This window comes from Meles meles, chromosome 8 (assembly GCF_922984935.1).
Source record: "Meles meles chromosome 8, mMelMel3.1 paternal haplotype, whole genome shotgun sequence".
Taxonomy (NCBI): Eukaryota; Metazoa; Chordata; class Mammalia; order Carnivora; family Mustelidae; genus Meles; species Meles meles.
This window is the reverse complement of record NC_060073.1, coordinates 106,633,897-106,654,989: the sequence shown is the minus strand read 5'-3', so window position 1 is coordinate 106,654,989 and position 21,093 is coordinate 106,633,897. Positions and strand designations below refer to the sequence as shown.

The 21,093-nt window shown below is 43.7% G+C and overlaps 1 protein-coding gene across 7 annotated transcripts in view; it reads right to left on the bottom strand.

Annotated features, from left to right (window-relative positions):
• SIK3 (SIK family kinase 3) overlaps positions 1 to 18,134 on the bottom strand; it is a 244,460-nt gene extending 226,326 nt beyond the window's left edge. For all 7 annotated transcript variants that reach the window (XM_046017210.1, XM_046017214.1, XM_046017213.1 and 4 more), the window contains exon 1: positions 17,847 to 18,134. In XM_046017210.1, coding sequence (XP_045873166.1) covers positions 17,847 to 18,119 — 273 coding nt within the window. In that variant the 5' untranslated portion in view covers positions 18,120 to 18,134. The remainder of the gene's footprint in view (positions 1 to 17,846) is intronic.
• Between the last annotated feature and the right edge of the window lie 2,959 nt (positions 18,135 to 21,093).

The window sequence follows — 21,093 nt, the reverse complement described above, 5'->3', positions numbered from 1 at the left end:
TGTTACCTGACCTTTACCCAAGTCATAGCCAATGAATCAATCTGATACTACAGGCCATAGGAAAGAAATGTGTCATGCATGAGGTGAAAAACCGAAGTTACTGAAGTCTATTCTGTATACCACTTTTTTAAAAAGATTTTGTATTTATTCATTAAAGAGAAAGAGAGGAAGAGAGAACATGGAGGCGTGATCAGAGGGAGGAGAAGCAGACTCCCTGCTGAGCAGCGAGCTCAACACAGGACTCCATCCCAGGACCCTAAGATCATGACCTTAAGACCATGACCTGAGCTGAAGTCAGATGCTTAACCAACTGAGCCATACAGGTGCCCCATCTACCGATGTTAAGTAATAACTTTTCTACTATCTGCTTGGAGTAACAAGTCAACACAATTTCTTGATGCCTTTTCTGCCACCTACCCTCCCCGTGTATTCTGCATTAAAAGACCGTGAGAAAAATGTTTTTCTAGAGATGCCCAAGATTATAAAATGAGAGTTTTTAAAAAGACACTTGGGGGGCGGGGGGACACCTGGGCAGCTCAGTCGGTTAAGTGTCTGCCTTTGGCTTAGGTCATGATTCTGGAGTCCTGGGATCAACCCCCTCATCAGGCTCCCTGCTCAGCAGAAAGCCTGTTTCTCCCTCTACCCCTCACCCTGCTCATGCTCTCTCTCTCACTCTCTCTCAAGTAAATAAATAAAATCTTAAAAAACAAACAAACAAAAACAAAAAACACTTAGGATATCAAGCCAGAATTAAGGATGTCATATCCTAGAAAAACTCCAGCAAGTAACACCCCCAAATCATTTCCACTTTGCAAGCTGACTCTCAGAATAGATTAAATGTTTAATCAGTAAGTTAAATGAATGTTTTCTAAGGGGTAGCAAGAAGTTTTACTAAAGGAGATCACAGTGCTTCCCATTCAAGACTGTTTGAGGCTGGCCTTCCAAACATGTTTTAAGTAGGAGAAAGCTGTAATAATTAAAGCTACACAATATCAAACCAAGTAAAGACAGGATAATCAATGGCGTAAAAGAACTTGGAAATGTACCCAAGCATCTGGAGATTTTGTAATAAAGTTGCATTTTAAAATTAAGAAAGAAATAGTTATTCAAGATACTGTGTTGACACCATAAGCTAGACATCTGGAGAAAAAGATTCAGTCATTTAGCAGATGGAGGCCGTAACGTGAGGCAGGTACTGTGCTCAACACTGAAAATAAGAACAAGGAGGAAAAATTACATAATCCATTGCCCTCATGGAGCTTACAGTCCAGTGAGAGAAGAAAACTATTAATAACCACAAAAATAAATATAAAGTTACAACTCCAGCAAATTCCACAACTGATCCCTTCCCATTCCCTTTAAACCAAAATGCATTCCACATGAAGCAAAGATCTAAATTTAAAAACAAAACCATAAAAGTACTTGACAAAAACATGGGTAAATATTTTTATAAGATTAGAATGAGGACAGAAATCACATGAGAAGCCATAAGGTAAAAAAGAGAAAACCTGACTACATAAAAATGTTTATATATTTTTTTAAAAATACACATACACATAAAGTCACAAGACATAGAAATTCATCTGTAATATTTTCAGAGGTAACTAATTTCCCTAATGTTCAAAAAGCTATTGCATAATTTAAAAAGGTAAAAACAAACCAAAAAAAAAAAAAAAAAAACAGAAAAGTAGACAAAGGACACAGACAGTTCCAAGAAGAAATACAAATAGCCAATCAGCAAACTAAATGACAATTCACTATTAAATAACTATAAATTAAAATGAGGTTTTTTACCTGTCAAATTGACTTGCTAAAAAGATGGCTGGTTTCCAGTGTTAAAAAAAAAACCAACAGAGCACTGTGGTACACTCCTAGAATTGAGTGAATTAGCTTGGCCTTTCTTGGAGGGCAATTTGGCAACATTTATAAAACTTGAAGTATTCACACTTTCATGCAAGTAATCCTCTCCTGGTGGATTATTCTATTAAATTACTGAGAAAATGAAGCACATAGTTTCAAAGGAAGATCCTAACATTGTAAATGTCCTAACAGAAAAGAATACATAACTTTTGGGATGTTTACTCCAAGCGGGACCTAATAAAACTCTTACATTTGATTTTTTATTTTATTTTAAAAATTAAGTCTGACTGAGTCTTTTGAATAGTAAATAATGCAACCGCAAATAAATGGAATAGAAGAGAAACACTAGCACAAGTGTGCAAATATAAATGTGCAGAAACATTAATAGATGCAATGTGTGATAAAAAAAATCAATAAATAAAAGCTGAAAACAACCCCAAACCTATCAATAGGCTAAACCTGAAATAAACTATAGTATTCCCCTTAAATGAAATACTCTGCAGCCATTAAAAAGATTGAGACGAGGGCAAAATGTACGGACATGGAAGACTATCAGAGATATACTATTTAAGTTAAAAAACAAGTAGCAGGGGCACCTGGGTGGCTCAGTGGGTTAAAGCCTCTGCCTTCGGCTCAGGTCGTGATCCCAGGGTCCTGAGATCGAGCCCCACATCGGGCTCTCTGCTCAGCGGGGAGCCTGCTTCCTCCTCTCTCTCTGCCTGCCTCTCTGCCTAGTTGTGATTTCTCTCTGTCAAATAAATAAAATATTCAAAAAAAAAAAAAAAAAAGAAAGAAATGTTGGCTAGAAAAAGTCATTATTTAAAAAAAAAAAAAAAAAAAAAAACAAGTAGCAGGGGCGCCTGGGTGGCTCAGTGGGTTAAAGCCTCTGCCTTCGGCTCAGGTCATGATCTCAGGGTCCTGGGATCGAGCCCCGCATCGGGCTCTCTGCTCAGCAGGGAGCCTGCTTCCTCCTCTCTCTCTGCCTGCTTCTCTGCCTACTTGTGATCTCTGTCAAATAAATAAATAAAATCTTTAAAAAAAAAAAAAAAAACAAGTAGCAAACCGGATGTGTGGTATGATCTCTTTTTAACGAAAAATATAAAATGTTAACACATGAATAGGAGTATCTGGTTATAAAATGTTAACCATGTTTTCTCTGGAGAGAGGAACACAGCTGCTTCCTATGTTATACATTTGTAAAGCTTGATTATTTTGTAAGACACATGTATCAGAGAGATACATACATAGATGTTTTTAAAGAGACTTTGAGGCTACAAAATGCCCTGGAAAAGGAAGAACTATTTGAAAGTGGGAGAAAGGGAAACAATGAGTAAAAAGAGAAGAAAATATTCACAACAGAGCACAGTATTTCAGAGTTAGAATAACCTGACAAATTAAGAAACCAGTGCATCAAAATTAACAACTGTTATGCTACAAACAACATCATCAAGAAAGTGAAGAGACAACACACAAAATGCGAGACCATATCTGTAAATCATATATCTGATAAAGAACTTCTATCCAGAATATGTAAAGCATTCTTACCACTCAGCAATAAAAAGACAAATAGCCCAACTAAGATACAGGAAAAATCTAAACAGACACTTCTCCAAAGATCTACAAATCAGCAACGAGAACAGGAAAAAATGTCAACACCATTAGTCATTAGGGAAATGCAAATCAAAACCACAATGAAATACCACTTCACATCCACTAGGATTACTCGATCAAAAAGAAAGAACACAAGTTTTGGCAAGGACGTAGAAAAACTGCCACCCTCATACGTTCATTACTGGGGGGAATGGAAAATGGTGCAGCCATTTTGGGAAGCAGTTCGGCAACTCCTCAAGAAGTCAGACATGGAGCTATGTGAGCCAGCCATTTTCCCTCCTTGGTATATACATGCAACAGAAATGAAAACATATGTCCACACAGAAACCCGTATGTGAATGTTCATAACAGCATTATTCATAATAGGCAATGGGCAGAAACAAACACAAATTGTCCCCTAATTCCCCAATGGATAGACAAAATGCAGCCTGGCTAGACAATGGAATATTATTTGGCCCTCAAAAGTGATGAAATTCTGACATATGCTACCATGTGGATGAACCTTGAAGACACTATGCTAAGGGCAAGAAGCCAGACACAAAAAGCCATACTTTGTATGATTCGTTTTTTATGAAATATCCAGAAGAGACAAACCTATAGAAACGGATTAGTGGTTGCTTAAGATTGGAGGAAGACGGCTGAGGAAATGGGTAATGACTGCGAACAGTTATCTGCCATTTCTTCTGAGGGGAGTGGAAATGTTCTAAAATTGATTGTGCCGATGGTTGCACAACTCTGTGAATCTACTAAAAACAACGAGCTGAGGGAACTGTGTAATACGTGAGTTATATCTCAATAAAGCTCTTAAAATATATATATGCAAGCAAAAAAGAAACTGGAAGCTCCATGAGATTAAAGAAAACTGGCCAAAGAAAACTGTCAACTATCAGAAATTAAATCTGCAAACACAGTGCCTTGACTCCCACACCAATGCTCAACTCATTGCTATGGACTGCCTCGGGCCATCTGGATGGGCCCATAAGGTTCCCCAGAGGGCTGGAAAAGCAGAAAACACTGGTACCGGCACAAGAAAAAGAGAAATTTAGGTAGTAACACAACTGAAATGTAGTTTTAAAATTTAATAGGAGTCCCAAATGGAGTCTTGACCCCCTCCCCAAAAAAAATCTAACCACGACTGCTATGAGCGGTTGTGACTCAGTAGAACAGTACCCCTTTTACTCAGAGCTCAATGAGAGCAGGGGACTGGATGCAGCTGCTGACTGAAAAAGGAAGAAGGAAAATGAGATCAGAAGAGGCAGCAGGCTGCAATCACTGGCCACTCTTGTACCCATGTCAGAGAGGCCAAGGAGCAACACACTTCCAACAAGTTATTTTATTCGCAAGGGGTACAAAATCCTTTACAGAGGTCCGAAAGTATCACCCCCAAATTCAATTATGTCCCAGGACTACTGTACACATGTAAGATCGTTATAGGTACACGATATGAACGCGGTACCTCTGCAGCTGACTAAGACACAGAGATCGTTGCTGGGACACAACTGTCCCATTTGACTAGAATAACAGTATCACTGTTGACGGAGACAGGGAAAGTAAGCCAAGAACACGCAATCACTAAAAACATTATTTTGAGGGTTTGGAAAAATGAGCTACCAAAAAAATAAAAAAATTTTAAAAACCTTATCTATTGTCCGAACAGCGCTTTATGCAACACTATAATGAACATTTTGACAGAAGGAAAGGACAACAGGAGGCAGGAAGCGAAAGAAAGAAGTAAGAGCTCTTGCAGGTGCCCAACTAATCCAAATAAGAAACACACAGCTCTGCTCCTGTCTTCCACAATGAAAACAATTCTGTTTCTTGTGGCATATGAACCAAGATTTTTTTTGCCAGGAACAGAAAACAACTTACTACATGAAAATGTCAACTTGTTCCATGGAACACTACCCTGGCAGTGAATAGATATAAACCTTTTAAACTAGAGAGACTGGCTGTTTCCTCACTAAATTCTTAACATCACTGGCCCATTATCAAATTCAGTTCAGTTCATGCAAACTCTGACAGAAGTGGACAAAAATACCACCCTGAAGTATACCCTAGAAATAAGAGACTTTATAAAATACCTTGTCCCTAAATTCCTAACAACTTTCACTTATTTATAATCTTATGGTCAAGCAGAAGTTCTCTTAACCCACCTCCACCCAACTAACCTGCCTAGATAACCAGTGCCTCCCCTTCATTGTGTCCCGGAATGCAACTGGCCCCAGTGTACAGCCACTCTTGCTCCCTGACGTTTCTGCCCCCACACGGAGATGCATGCTCACCAAGAATGGTTTTTTCCCAAACCTATTTCTACCAGGTGCTCTTGTGATTACTTATGTGAAATCAGGGAGAAAAAAGAAAGGCCTGTTTCTATGAAAACTAAGTCGAATGCTTAAAGAGACTTGGTAAAGTCAAATTAGATGTAGACCAGACAGATGTAAAAGACTTGGGGGGAGGGAATCATAAAACTCAAGAGGGATTCTGTACTCGCACTGCTTCACAAATGCCTTTCCATTCATGCTCTGCTTTTTTAAAAAAAGCCAAACAAACTGGAAATCATGGACGATAAACTATGGGTATGTTTAATGCAAACAAGAGGAAGGAGCTCCAATCAAGACATCAAGACACAAAGAAAGGCCTTGGCCCTACATCAAAAGATGAGCTTGTGTGTTCTTTAAACGAATTGCAAAGAAAAGAGAAGGAGGGGAAACCTATAGAGTAAAACAAATTAAAAACAACAACAACAACGGGGCGCCTGGGTGGCTCAGTGGGTTAAAGCCTCTGCCTTCGGCTCAGGTCCATGGTCCCAGGGTCCTGGGTTCCAGCCCCACACCAGGCTCTCTGCTCTGCAGGGAGCCTGCTTCCTCCTCTCTCTCTGCCTGCCTCTCTGCCTGCTTGTGATCTCTCTCTGTCAAATAAATAAAATATTTTTAAAAAACCCTTAAGGGATATCAATCAATTATAATGTACAGACTTTATTTAGACCCTGATTCAAACATGTAAGTGGTGAAAAAAAAAAGAAAATATATATATATATGACATTTTAACACTGATTCAATGACAAGAAGGAATTACTGTTGTTTTAGGTAGGATGATGGTCCTGGTGCCATGTTTTTTGAAAAAGAATCCTCATTTAGAGATACATGCCAAAATATTTATAGATGAAATGAGAGGATTCTATAAGTTGCTTCGAAATAAACTAGAGAGAAAGAATCGGGAAGGTGTACAGATGGAAGACTGGCCATGAGATGGAAACAGCATGGGCTGGGTGCTGAGTGCATGGGGGTTCATTATACTACTCTCTCCACTTCTGTTTACGTTTGAAATTTCCATAATAAACACTTTGTAAAAGATTAGTGAATGCCTATGCATATTTTAAATTAAAATACTAAAAGTCTGTATGCATCATTATTTCTGATTTCCCTACTTCATTTGTTTTTTGCCCCAATTAACCAAGCAAGTCATAATCCAAACTTATTGCCTAAGAGGTATTCTACTGCAGATAAAAGAGTATAACGCCGGATGCCCAAAATACAGCAGTAATAACCCAAAAACATTCTAGAACAATATCCCATATGGCCCAATTACCCTTTAAACCTCTTAACACATAGAGGACGTAAGCAAAACCCAAACACAATAAGGCTGCTGCATCACCATATTTATTCACAAAATTACCTCCCTTACAATTTCCCTTCACCATCTTTTTACCTTCAAAAAGAGGGAGGAGTAAATTACAACCTTTGGTAATCTCTGAAATTCTCACTCAGGTTCACCAAAGAATAGTTATTTTAAAAGCCAGGGTTGAGGTAAGGCTCTCCAATGCAGGTTCACATCTGGCTGGGAAAGGTCGGGGGGAAAACAATGATTCACCAGCGACTGAAAGGTAAGAGTCACACTCACTCTGTTCTTCCTCGTCCAGGTTGGGCTCAGGGAAGGAATGTACAGGCAGCTGCTCTAAGTCCCTTTTGACCCGTCCTACAGCTGACACCCTAGACTCAGAGGCACAGCAGGGCCTTGAAAGGCAGAGGGCATACAAGATAAAGGAGCCTAACCCTGGCACGACCTTTCTGGAAAGCAACATGACAAGACTGGTATCAAGTGTCTTAAAAACATGTGTACCCTCTGAGCCAGTAATTTCACTTCCAACAATCTGTCCTGAGCAAAAAATCAGAAATGCATCAAAGACTTCACGTGTACAAAAATGGGCATCACAGAGAACTTGAGAGTAAAAAACTGGGAGGAATCTTCAGCTCTGAAAAAAGTTTCAAAAAATGACAGTCATCAGACAATGGAAGGCTATACACCCATTAAAATCAATTTTTACAAAGAGTTTCTAATAATGGGAAGATGCTTATCATGACAGAAGAGGAAAGAAATGAAATAGTGTAATAAAATGATCCCAATAATGTATTTTGTAATATTCATAACAGTTGCCTCTAGGTGACAAGATTAGGGCGATTTGGATTAGGTTTTTTCCCCTTTACTTCTTTAAAATTTCCTGAGTTTTCCCCAAATTTCTTCCATGAGCAAAAATTACTTTTATAATCAGAAAAAAACAAAAACAAAAACAGGGCAAAGGGGTAGAAGAAAGTCCAGTAATAATCAGCTATCGGGCTGGAATAAGAGTTTATGCTGTCTACCTCTTCTCTTCCTCCTCCATCACACTCCAGCTGGAACCATTCAACTGCTCCTTTAACTTCACCTAGAGTCTACCCTGAAGAGAATAAAATTTATCTTCTTGTCCTCTAGGACCAATAGTTGCTATTTTTTTTTCCATACAGATGACACAACAAATACCAGTTGAATTAATCCATTAATGGTAAGGACCATTAAAAGTAACCCTTTAAGTTAAGGGCCAGTGACCCAAAGTCATTTTGTTTTTAAATCAGATCACTTTGTATCAAGAAAAGAACCAGAGGTAACTCAACACAGAGTTTAAAGTTATTTCAGGAAGTGCTAGCAGCCCAAGACAGACTGATGGTGAGTCTGAAAAGGAAGGGAAGCTCCAGGGCAGAAGAAGCAAAGCCTGGGGTTGGCTGACCACGCTGACCACTGCACTGGGAGCTTCTCAAGGAAACAACCTACCCACAAGGAAATAACCTCCGGGGAGCCTGGATACCCAAAAACCTTCCCTTTAAAGTGAGGGACTAGGGGCACCTGGGTGGCTCAGTGGGTTAAAGCCTCTGCCTTGGGCTCAGATCATGATCCCAGGGTCCTGGGATCGAGCCCTGCATCACACTCTCTGCACAGCTTCCCTTCCTCTCTCTCTGCCTGCCTCTCTACCTACTTGTGGTCTCTGTCTGTCAAATGAATAAATAAAATCTTTAAAAAAAATTAAAAATAAAGGGACTAGAATTTAAATGGTGGGATTTACTCTAGATAGAGAGAACTTCCTAGTAATGAAAGTTTGAGATATGCCAGAAATAAACTACTTGCCCAGAAAGCTTGTGGAATCTCCTTACCCAGAGATTTGTTGAGGAAAAACAAAACAAAACAAAAACCAAAAACAAAAACAGAAAATTACTTTTCTTTAATGTCTTAACTGGAGATAGAGAATTTCAATCATAAAATTCTAAGATATATTAAGGGTATAAAAAGAAACTTAGCTCCCTTTTTTTAAATTGCTGATATCCATTCACTAAATGAGTATTTACAGACATTGTAGCAGGCACTGAGACTACAGCAGCAGACAACAGATTAAAATCCCTGCCCTCATGGAGCGTCCATTAAATTATCACACTGTGCCTCCTAAGGAGCATAAAAAGCTACATTATTTTCTGTCTTTTTTTAACTTTAAGTTATTTCTAGAAACTTCAAGCATGTCACAAACACCCTCTAGCATTTAGACTGATCCAGACGAGAGCTTAATAAATATTTCTGAAACAAGACTAAAAAAAAACTGTGTGGCTGAGTACCCGCGTAGCACGCAGACTTAACTTCATTATGTACAAATTTGCACTTCTTGAATTTTGTGCCAGAGAGCATCCATTCCTGGCTTTTGATAAATAATTTTCAAAAGTTTACTGGATGGATGGATAGGTGGGTGGGTGGATGGATGGATGGGTGGATGGATGGATGGATGAAATGAAAAATTTCTTCCGCAAAAAATCTCAGTCTTAAAGAAATGTGATCGGCTAACCTGAATCTTGGCATTCAGTTCTTCAGAAGGGAGCAAAGGGAAGTAAAGCACACTGCTGGTAAGCATGTGCATACTAGAGCTGAAACTAGTCAGAAATTTGAAAATTCTCAGAATTTCCTAATCAAAACCTAAATATAGTCTAAGACAACTAGCCAAAAGTATCCAACTGAGTGAGCGCAGCCCACACAGACGAGCTTGAACAGGCCATGGGTGTATCACTCCTTCCTTTTCAGTTTCTAGGAAATGAGGCTGAGTATTCACAATCTGATTCCTACCTTTCTCACTAAACTCTGACATAAGTAGCAGCCAGAGACTTCTTGTCTTCAGTGGATCGCACACCTAAACGAATATATTCCTAAACAGAACTTCACCATGGCTCATCCCACAGGTTTGTAGTAGCTGAAGGAATTTTATTCTGAACAGATCCAGAACAAACCTTTTCAAGCCAATTCATCCAAGGCTGTTGAGGCTCCTCAAAGACATTGCCTAGGCCACTTATTTAACAATTATTTATTACATTAGGACAAATATCCCTAAGAATGTACATAATTTTCATTCTCTGGATGTTATCAATCATCTACGAGACAGTGTAACTATACTACTATGCCAAAAGGGACCAACCTACTCACTGTTCGAAGGAGGCAGGGACTCACCTGATGAGTAAGGTCCTTCACTTACTTAGGGAACAGGCACAGTAGCTCTTAGTAATCCCTACACCCAACATGGGGCTTGACCTCACAACCCCAAGATCAAGAGTTGCATGTTCTGCCAACTGAGCCAGCCAGGCACCCCTGGGTCTAACTCATAAACCAGAAAGTAGAAGCACATAAGAGGAGCCCTAGATAACTGGTTCTCTTGGCCCTCACCTATGTCATCGAGGGTATGTATCTTCTTGACCAGTTTTCTTAATGAGTTAAAAGATGGCACTGTGCCCTAGAAATTGTTAGTGATCCAGTAAGGAGTCCATCTCAGAAAGGTCCTTCAAAGACAGACCAGACCAGACCAGACCAGCCCAACAGAGCAAAAGTATAATTACTCATACTCCCTCGGAGTAAGCCAGATATAGTGGTGAAGGAAAACTATATAAGGCAGACTGTGTTTATGGTCATTGCCTTTTCTGTGTTCGTTGCTTTCCTTTTTTTACTTCCTTAGTATTTTGAAACACTTTTTTTTTCTTTACAGACTTATTTATTTTTGAGAGAGAGAGAGAGCATGAGCAAAGGGCAAAGGGAAAGGGAGAAAGAATCTCAAGCAGACCCCTCACTGAGCATGGAGTGGGGCACGGGGCTCGATCTCACAACCATGAGATCACAACTGGAGCCAAAACCAAGAGTCAGGTGCTTCACTGACTAGGCCACCCTGCCACCCCGTGAAAGTCTTTTTTGATGCCTCAGTCAAGTCCAGGGGGCAAGAAGGGGTGTTTGAGTAGGATTTAAAGGCCAAGCAATGGACCCATGGAGGACTGCTGGTAAGTGGCAGAAATGACAGAGTGAAATAATGCCAAAAGGACAGGTGAAATACAGTGTTGGTATATTTACTCTTCCTTTCTACTTGGAAATTTTTCCTCCTATCCTGGCATCTGACTTTTGGAATTCGTTTTACTAGAAATGCTAAATCTCTTAAACTTCAATTAGTAGGTATATCTTGTTTCTTTAATAAAAGATCACGATGGCAAGCACAATGTTTGCTCTGACTGGAGGAGTCAAAGTAGGGTTAACTAGGAATAGGGTTCCCTGGACTCTAATTCCAACTCCGCCATTAACTAACTGTAGGATTCTAGGCAAATTGCCAAGGGTGGGTATTTGTTGGGGGGGGGAGGGTTGATACCAAAAAGACAAAAATCTAATGGATAATTGGTCCAAACTACTTTAATTAGCCCCTAAACAGCCTAAGATTCTAAATTCCATGAAATCCATCTTTCTAGACTCTGGAAAAGACAGAGGTAGAATAGAACATGTCTAAGATCTTTTTTGTGCCCCTCCAAATCAGCAAATATTACTGACTGATCATTTATGTGGAAAATGTATGTCATTCTCTTACAGATGTGAAAGAATGTAAGTTGTTAAAATTGAACACCTCCTCTATCTGAAGAAATGCATTAGAAAAAGCATTTTTACCCTTAACCATAAAATAGCCAGCACGAATTTTTAAAAACATAAACCAGATGATACCAGAGCTCTGCTGTGATATCCTCTGATGCCAATCCCATTTCATACTCAATTCCATCAAACGGACTCTGAGACCTATATGATCTGGCCCCTAACTTTCTAACCTCACCTCTTACCATCCTTCCCTTGTTCACCAAGCTCCAGGCACCACGACTTTGGGTCTAATCTTTGGATAAACCAAGTTCATTTCTATCCCAAAACCATTGTACTTGCCATTCCTTCTGCATTGAAAATTCTGGAAAAAAAAAAAAAAAAAGAAAAGAAAAGAAAATTCTATCTTCCAAGTCTTCCCAGGCTGGCTTTTTCTTATCATTCAGGTGTCAGCTCAAATATCGTCACCTGATGGGGCACCGCCTCTTGATTTTGGCTCAGGTCATGATCTCAAGGTTGTGAGACCAAGCCCTGCATCAGGCTCTATGCGGACGTGGCTGGCTTAGCATTTGAAAGTAAACTCCAAGAAGTCAAGAGCTTTTTGTCTCTCTTGTTATTGGTAAATTCAAGAGCCCAAGATAGAACCTGACCCAAAATCTGGATTCAGTAAACACATGCTGAAGAAACAGATGGATAAAGGAAAGGTTCTATCCCTGTACAAAGGTATTTTTTTTTAAAGATTTTATTTATTTATTTGACAGAGAGAAATCACAAGAGAGGCAGGCAGAGAGAGAGGAAGGGAAGCAGGCTCTCCGCTGAGCGGAGAGCCCGATGTGGGACTCGATCCCAGGACCCTGAGATCATGACCTGAGCTGAAGGCAGGGGCTTAACCCACTGAGCCACCCAGGCGCCCTGTACAAAGGTATTTCTGATGTCTTTCAGAATTACAGAGGTTCTGGTGAGTAGAGAGCACTTCTTTTTCTCTTCAAAGCATCCATTTTGTTCTCTTTTATGCCGTGAACTAGAAAACATTCGCCAGACTGATGCTTGGAAAATGAAAACAGCACTTCTGGCACAGAAATAACTAGTCTGGGCACCTCTGGCTTGAGCCAGATCTATGACTTTCTAGGGAGCTGGCACCAAAGTCAGAATGTTAAAATAAACAGCTTTGATGTTGAAAGTGGAATACTGGTATTTTGACTCTGGAGAAACCAGTCCAAATCAATCTTAGCTCTTCACAAAATCTCAACAAAGTTAGTAACCCCATCACAACTGTATCAAAATGAAGTCAGTAGTCTTTCAAGAGTCATTTTTAGATTATCTAAAGATGGAACTATCTTCCTCAAATGTATCTAGTGTAATCTTCCTTTCATTTTCTTCTTGATACAATTCTCTTCTCTATTTACAATGAATCTTGCTTTCGGCCTTCTCATGAGCATAAGCATCATCTACTCTGCTCCATTAAACTCTTACTTAGAAGTGAAAATACTGCCCCTTGCCCGCTCTGAGTCTTTCTCTTCATGGAAATGAGTTTGCACTAAACTAAACCATGCAACACACCCATCTGTCATGGCTGGTCCATATTTGGAATGGGGTCACGGGGCAAAATGTTTTCCGTATATAATATCGAAAGTTAAGAATCCTGACCTTGGCCTTCAAAGTAGCACACTGTGCACCCAAATGCAAATGTATTCTTAAGTTTGTAGGATTATTTCTTCATATTCTCCACCAGACTTAAGTGAATCTCTGGGGGTGGGGGGGAGGCATACAAATCAACTCTGTTCCATCACCAATGTAACAAAGAGTAGTTACACAAGCACACTAAAAATGCCAGAGGGCCCAAAGCAAAAGCCAGTGTTAATCAGTTTTCATTAGACAAGTCTCAAAATCGCTTTAAAAAAGAAAAAAAAAAAGTTTAGGAGCGCCTGGCTGGCTCAGTCAGCAGAGCGTGTGACTCTTGATCTAGAGGTTGTGAGTTCAAGCTTGTGTTGAGCATAGAGCTTACTTTAAAAAAAATGTTGAACTAATGGAAAATTGTGTTTTAAAATGTCAATTTCATGAAATTACTCCATAGTCCACGGGAGTTCAACCCAAATATCTCAAAGTGGCATCTGAAATAACAGCTAACTCATTTCTTTACACTGAAAGCATTTCATGAAGATGACATCTACCCGCACAAAAGAAATGGCATATGCATTCAGGGACTGTTAAAGAGGGGAGCTCTGTCCTACTCACCTTTCTTACTGCAGAAGCTGCTGCTGACATTTACCACGTGCCTACTAGGTGCCAGGCACTGGTATAGGACCTTCCCATACGCTATCTTACTTAATCTTCCTGACACCCAAACTTGTGAGGGAAATACTACTGTCATCTCATTTTACAGATGACCACATCCAAGCACAGAGAAGCTTAATAACTGACCCAAGATCACCCAGCTCCTAGGCAGAAAAGGATTCAAACCCAGGCAGCCTAATTCGAAGCTCAAGCTCTTACCACAAGCCAGTAGCAAGCAAGTGATACATATGTGTTGAGTTAACACCTTATAATTATTTGATCTACGACTTGTATAGTCAAGATACACATTTTAAAAAGGCACACCACAAAAATCTACTCTTTGTTCCCATTCATCCAACCGTAAAGGTATAATTAGGCACAGGCAACAGACTATAAGCAATCTGAAGGCAGAATACTTGACAGTGCCCTCCCAAAAGAACAGAGCCAGAGAATCTCAGATCAAGACTTCTCAAAAAAAAAAAAAGGAAATCAAAGAAGGTAGGACAAGGTAGGACAAAGACAGCCAGGGTGAGCTGCTGACCAAAGTGTGTCACAGATGACCCTCCTCTCCCGGGACCTGTTCCGCAATGATGCCCCAGGCACCGCAGAACTGCCGGTATCAAGCCTGAGCCCTGAACACCGCGCTGCAGAAGTCACCAACGACCTAACGGGAAACTCTCTCCTCTTCTCTACTGATTCTCTTCAGCCCAGGGTCCTACTCCAGGAGGTTTGAGAGTTAACATAATTTGGGAAAAAGCCAGTTTCACCACTTATTGCCGGAGAGAGGGCAGTAGCTTAGTCAATACATGAAATTTACTTTAGCTTTTTAGTCCTCGGAATGGATGGTGTGTGTAAGAAAAGGTGATCGTAAATACTTCCCTGATGTTCAAAAAGCACCAATTACCTACCCTCCTTCAACAAGTATTTTCTGAATTACCTGAGTCCGATGGTTAGACATGATTTTAAGAAAAGCCCTGACCATTCAGTGCCTTACAGGGGCAAAAGGAGAAAGAAAACAATCACAGACCTCTAAAAGATGAAATGAAAAATTATAGATTCTGGAAAGAGATGGGGAAAAAAAAAAAACAAACAACCCTCTCTTTGGTTCCAAGTGACCTGAATGCAGAAGTAAAATAAAGGCTGCAGTGCATGGGGAAAAAAATCTATCTCCCCAAGCAACTGAAACAGCAGCTTCTGCGTCTACTAGTACCTAGCTAGGCACCTTCCTCGCCATTATATAACCACACCGTGGCCTTAATAGGCCGACACACTGTATGTCAACAGCTGTTAGGCACATCTAAGCTGTCAGCATTTAAGAATCCCTTCCAAAGTGGATTCAGATAACCAGGGAGCAGGCCAAAATATGCTCATCGTTCACCCCGAGCACATGACAACTCCTTGGGAATCAAGCTTCACTCATGTCGTCAGGGTAATTTAAGCAGCAAAAGCCGGGGTGCTTGTAACTGTAACTAGGAAATTGCACACTGCTACAGAAACACAAATGAGCGCTGCCGTGGTCCTTGCACACATGCGACTCATTGTCCAAGCCGTCCCGGTCGGTCTCATTCAGGATTTCAAATATTTCCATACATACGGATTGCGTAACTGCACACCACAATGATCAAAGATAAAAACCAACATAAACAGTGACACCCGTTTATAAACAAGCTAATGTCTGAAATGCTGCAGTCCTAAAGGACACCAAAGGCCTCAGAGAAAAACCAAGAAACACACACACACACACACACACACACACACACACACACACGAAAATTAGAAAGCAAGCAGATCAGCCATAATTAGCCACTGGCTTTGCTGACTATGGAAGATAAAAATGTCTCTTTTATATATAAAGCCAAGAATCAACTGTTTGCAATTACATTTACAAAAACATACGACCCTGTCTGTCACAGAATTTTTTATCAATATTTTGGTGTATCCAAGGGCTGCAAGACACAAAATTATTCAATCGTAGATACCATAAACCAGGAAACCAATTAAGTTCATGGCGTCCATCCCCCAGAGGTCAGAGCAAAATAATCACAGGAGCTCAATGTGATTACTTAGAAGAGAGGGGGAGGTTTAAAAAAAAAAAAAAAGGAAATACTGAAACAAGGAACAAAGCTCTCGAACAACTAAGGTTGTTTATAAACATTGGGTTAGGGAACAATAAACAGAACTGTAAACACCTGGGAGCAGGGGTGGGGTGGGCAGAGAGGCACCAAAGTCTTCAGTCAATCTAGTTCCCCTCAGGGTCGGAGGGTGACATCAGAGAACCCTGGACTTTGGTATCTCATTCAGCTCAGACCTGCAGACTTGAGGCCCTCTGATAAAAACTGACAGAAAGGCTGAAGGGGGCCCCCCAGAGGAAGTGAAACTGACCGATCAATTTTCCACAACCACCTACCCTTGCCACCCTGGTAAAAAGGGCCCCTTGTAGGCTTTGACAGAAAGGAGGGAAAAGGGAACTCCAGCTTGTGAGTGAGCAGGAGAGAAGGCCCAGATAAGTTACTGGCTTCTTAAAACAAGCAATTGCCATAAAAGCAAAAACAAGGTCAGCAATGATAAGGGCTCCGCTGAGGAGGTGAGGAATTGATGTGGCTTTGGTAGGAAGCGGCAGCAGCTGCAAGGGTTCTTCACCAGGCTGAAGGAAAACACAAACTGCAGTTTTAGAAACAATGAATGACTACACTGAAAGTATTCATTCAAGAGAGACTGAGCAAAGCAAGAAATCTGGAGTACAAATGGGCTTTGTGGGTCCTCTCAAAACCAAAAGATTGCTCCTGATGACTTTGATTCCAATACTTCCAATGTAGAAGACTACCCACATTTCCTCAAAAACGAATTTTATATGTAAAATCGTATATGTGTACTTATATGGCTTCCTAACTGACCTTGGTCAATTTCACTATTACAGCTCCACAAATCCCTTGAGAACCGAAGGGCCCAACCAGTGTAATCCTCCAGTGTCTGGGTTCCTCATGCACCTCCTCGGTCACCCAGGCTTTCCCCCCCCACCGCTGAGAGCCCACCCTGCGCTCTAGAAAGCCCATGATTCCAGACCCTCCAACAACTAAAAATAACCAGTAACCCAGCTCGCCCAAATTGTTTAACCCCTGACTACCTAGTGCCACCATGAACCTGGGGCGCCCTGGGCCTCTTTTCCCCAAGCCCCTTAATGCGGAAAAGCAAAGTAATTTTCTTCCTCCTTATTTTCCCATTTTCTTCATCGCCTCCTCCAACAGTCTCGTCTGTCCTCAGGCTCCCATTCCTATCATCTGTCAGTCTTAGACGATCAAACGCTGATTGGCATCTGTCATAAGGTACCAGGTCCCTCACATCTCCCGGTACCCTGCACCCACCACACACCCCTCGTACATGCCCCTGGCGTCCTTGTTCCCCTCCTAACTCCCCCAGGCTGCCAGTTTACCCTTGCCTTCCCCATCCTGCTGGCCACATTTCCTATCCCCCTGCCCTCATTCCCTTAGGATTTCCTAATTGCTGGTTCCAGAGTCCTCTTGGCTTCCAGTCTCCGGCTCCGTGAGAGTTCCAAACCTCCTCTTCCAGTCGCCCCCTCCGCTACCCTCCGCAGAGCCCCGGCTGAGCACCCCCTCCCATTCGCCGGCTCCTGGGTCCCCCAGGTCTCCGCGCTCCGGGGGCCCCCCGGCCCCCTCGGCCGCGGAGTTTCCCCTCTCCCGGCTCCCCGGCGTCCCCGGCCTCCGGCTCGCCCCGTCCTCACTCCCCTCCGACAGCCCCCTCCCCGTCCGTGTCCCCGATCCCCAACGCTCTCCACTATCCGGAGCCGCGCTCGCCGCGCCGACCCCTCAGCCTCGCTGTCGCGGGTCCCTCCTGCCTCGCCGCACTCGGACGGACGGTCCCGGGCTGCGCAGCCCCGCAGCCGCCTGCTCCCGCCGCGCCACTACCTTGGCCTTGGTGACGAGGTGCGTGGCCCGCTTGACCACAGCGAAGTTGCCCTTGCCGATGGTGCGGTCGATCTCGTAGTAGCCGATGCGGGCAGGCACCGGCCCGCGGGAGGCCGGGGCTGGGGGACGCGGCGGGCCAGCCGCCGGGGGCACGGCAGCGGGGGCGGCCGGGGGCCCCGGGGCGGGCGGAGGCAGCAGGCGGCCCGCCGGCCCGGCTCCCCCCGCTCCGGCCCCGGCAGCCCCGCCAGCTCCGCTCGCCGCCGCCGCCGCCATCTTGTTGTGCAGTGAAACCTCCCGGGCCGCGGGGAGCCGGCGGGGGGGAGGGGGCAGGGGGGCGGGAAAAAGAGGGGGGGCCTGGCGGACGTCACTCCGGGAGGCGGGGCGCCCGCGCCGCCGGGGCCCGGCGCCATGGCAACCGCGCGTCACGTGCCGACGCGCGTCACTGCCCGCAGCCATGGCAACCGTGACCTCACCGGCAAGCTCGACCTTCCCGCGTGGGCCCGGCTGCTCTGGCGGTGGCTCCCGGGTGCCCCCCGCTGGGGATGAGACGGTGGGCACCGCGAGCCGGCCCGCCCGTCCCCAGCCGCCGCCGCGCTCCCGAGCGGGGGTGCCGGACGCCAGGCCCCAGGCCGGCCCCCGCATCGCCCCGAGAATGGCTAGTGTGACCCCTGCTGTGACCTCCGTCCCAGTTCAGCAGTCACCCGGGCCTCCCTTAAAACAAAATATTTCCTCATCACCAAAAATACCGGCCTCGTCCCACTTTAGTCCTTGAGGCCACAAAGGCAGGAATAACTACAAGAAACTGTAACCAAGCGGGGAGCGAGGCAGGGGAATTCTCCAGTAAAATTCCTTCTCACACCGCCCAACTCACCGGGTACAACTCATCTGACTGTCACCGAAAACAGGGGGCCTGGGCAAACTGGGCTGTGCGTGTTCAAGGGTGGAGAAACCAGCCCAAACCTGCATCCAGTCACTGGGTGGGTGAGGGCCAGAGAGGCTACGTCATTTTCCTCCCACCCCGTCTCGGAACAATTCTATAGCCAGATGACGGTCACAGTGCCTGCGTCCTATTTCTGTCACTTGTATAACCCTGATGAAGCAGTGGTGCGTGTTGTCCGGGGCGCCGCGTCATGGTTCAGCACAAAACCGATCTGTTAGGCAAACTAAATAAATACCGAAATGACAATTCCCTCGTTACAGGGACTCTCTGAAGACATTAAAGGCGATCAAATTTATAATTCCAACAATTAAATCTCACATTCTTTTTTCTCCCTTCCTCTGCTATCTGGCATTCCACATCCTCTGGGGCCCCACTAGCTCCCGGGGTTTCCCTTCTACGGCGTCCTTGCCTTGCGTCCCACCGCTTTTATTAACTAGATTAACCTAACCACAGGAGGAGGGGGTGAGAGAGGGATAGGCGACCCGGCTGTCAGCAGCAGGATGGTCTTTGGCGGGCTGGGCGGCGGGGAGAGAGAAGACTGTGAACACTTCCAAGGTTAGGATGTATTCCTTCAGTCCAGTGCTCATCTCTCCACTTGTATATGTTTCTCTATGTGGCAGAACCGTGTGGTCAGGTCATTGCATGTCAATATCCAAAACTGACAGCCAGGGCACCATGAATGTGTGAGGAGAGCAGATGTTTACTCACTCGAACCAAAAGCTGTTTACTAGCCCTCTGGTTCCCCATCTGACTATGAGTAATGGCGGGCACTAGGATGGGACGGAGAGGTCAACCCACAGTTGTCTTGCATCAGTTCTCTGGTAGCTGTTCCAAGTAGCCAACACAATTAACAGTAATTGGTTCCTTGATTAGCACAGAAGGATAAGGACAAAATGGTCCTCAGCTCCTGGTGCTGGTTGAACCCTTTCCTTGGCTGAGCTCATTCAATCCCAGATCAATGACGGGGTGTGGCCAGCCTCGCTTACCACTTCGTGACCTCACTCACCTGCCTCTGAATTAACTTCAGTGCTGGGCCCCAGAGTCACAGTTTTACCTTCTCCCTGGGGAGGGCGTCTCAACAGAAACCTTAGCTAGCTGGGAAGGCAAGGGGAAAAGAATCTTTTACTCTGAAGGCTGCAGGAGTAGCACCAAAACCATTCTCACCAGTGTCTCTATAGTCTCTCCTCTACTCATAGATATCAGTGGCGCATCAATTACCCCAACTTCTGGCACTCTCTGGAGGGTGTCACACACAAGAGGCCTCTGAGGAAAAACTAGGAAAGGGAGCATGGCTCTCACTTCCAAGAGGAAAGGCAGATCATGCTTGTCCCCTGACAATGACTGGAATGTGTATGTTGTGCGTTTGATCATGTATGCTCCCTGCCCATACGGATTGAGGCCAGTAAGATGGTGTGTCCTGCGGAGACTTGGACAAAGATTTGCTGGAAAGCTCCCTGAAGTGTCCTCTTTGGTGAGAAGAACATGGAAAATTGTGGAGGGCATTGCGCAGCGAAAATCATGAGGGAACAAGGAAAACAGTTTAGATGTATGCATTTAATAGGGATTTCTTGAGTGCTAAGCCTGAGGTAGGTTTAGGGAGGAACTCACAGTCAAAAATAACAATGTGTCGGACACTACACTAAGCAGTTTACATACGTGAACTCACTTAATCCACAACAACCCTATGAGACAGATTATATTTTATGCCCATTTTGCAGATAGGGGAAATGAGGCACCACAGGATTAAGGGAATGGGCCATGGTTATAGAACTAGAAAGTGGTAGAACTAGAATTCAAACCCAGGCAGCATGCCTCTCGAGCCTGAGATCTTCCGGGACTGGATTATAAATCTTGTCAAGGGAGGAGCTGGTAGGGGAAAAAACAGTTTCTCCAGAAGCCCAGGATGATGGAGCTCAGTTTAGACTCACGGAGGAAGAGGACTTCCAGAATTCTTGAGAGCAGGACAGAGCTGGCATCAATGTATATCAACGAACAGCAGACTACGAGATAGGGCTGAAGTACCTAGGACGGCTTCACTTGTAGTTCGCCTCCGATGAGACTCACTGTTGAGGGTGTACTTCGGCTGCCTTTAGAAAGCAGGTGGGTAGGTGTGTCCCCACGCAGCTGCAGACTCAGAGGAGATGCCCAGGGGCTGAGTTCTCAGACCTGCCGTCCAGTACAGAGGCAGAGAGCTAACCACCACCTAGCTCCCAATCAGCTCGGTAACCAACTCACTCTTTTCTAAAAGAGCAAAAGATGGGGGGGGGGGGGGGAGGCAAAAGACATAGATTCAGAGATGAAAATGAG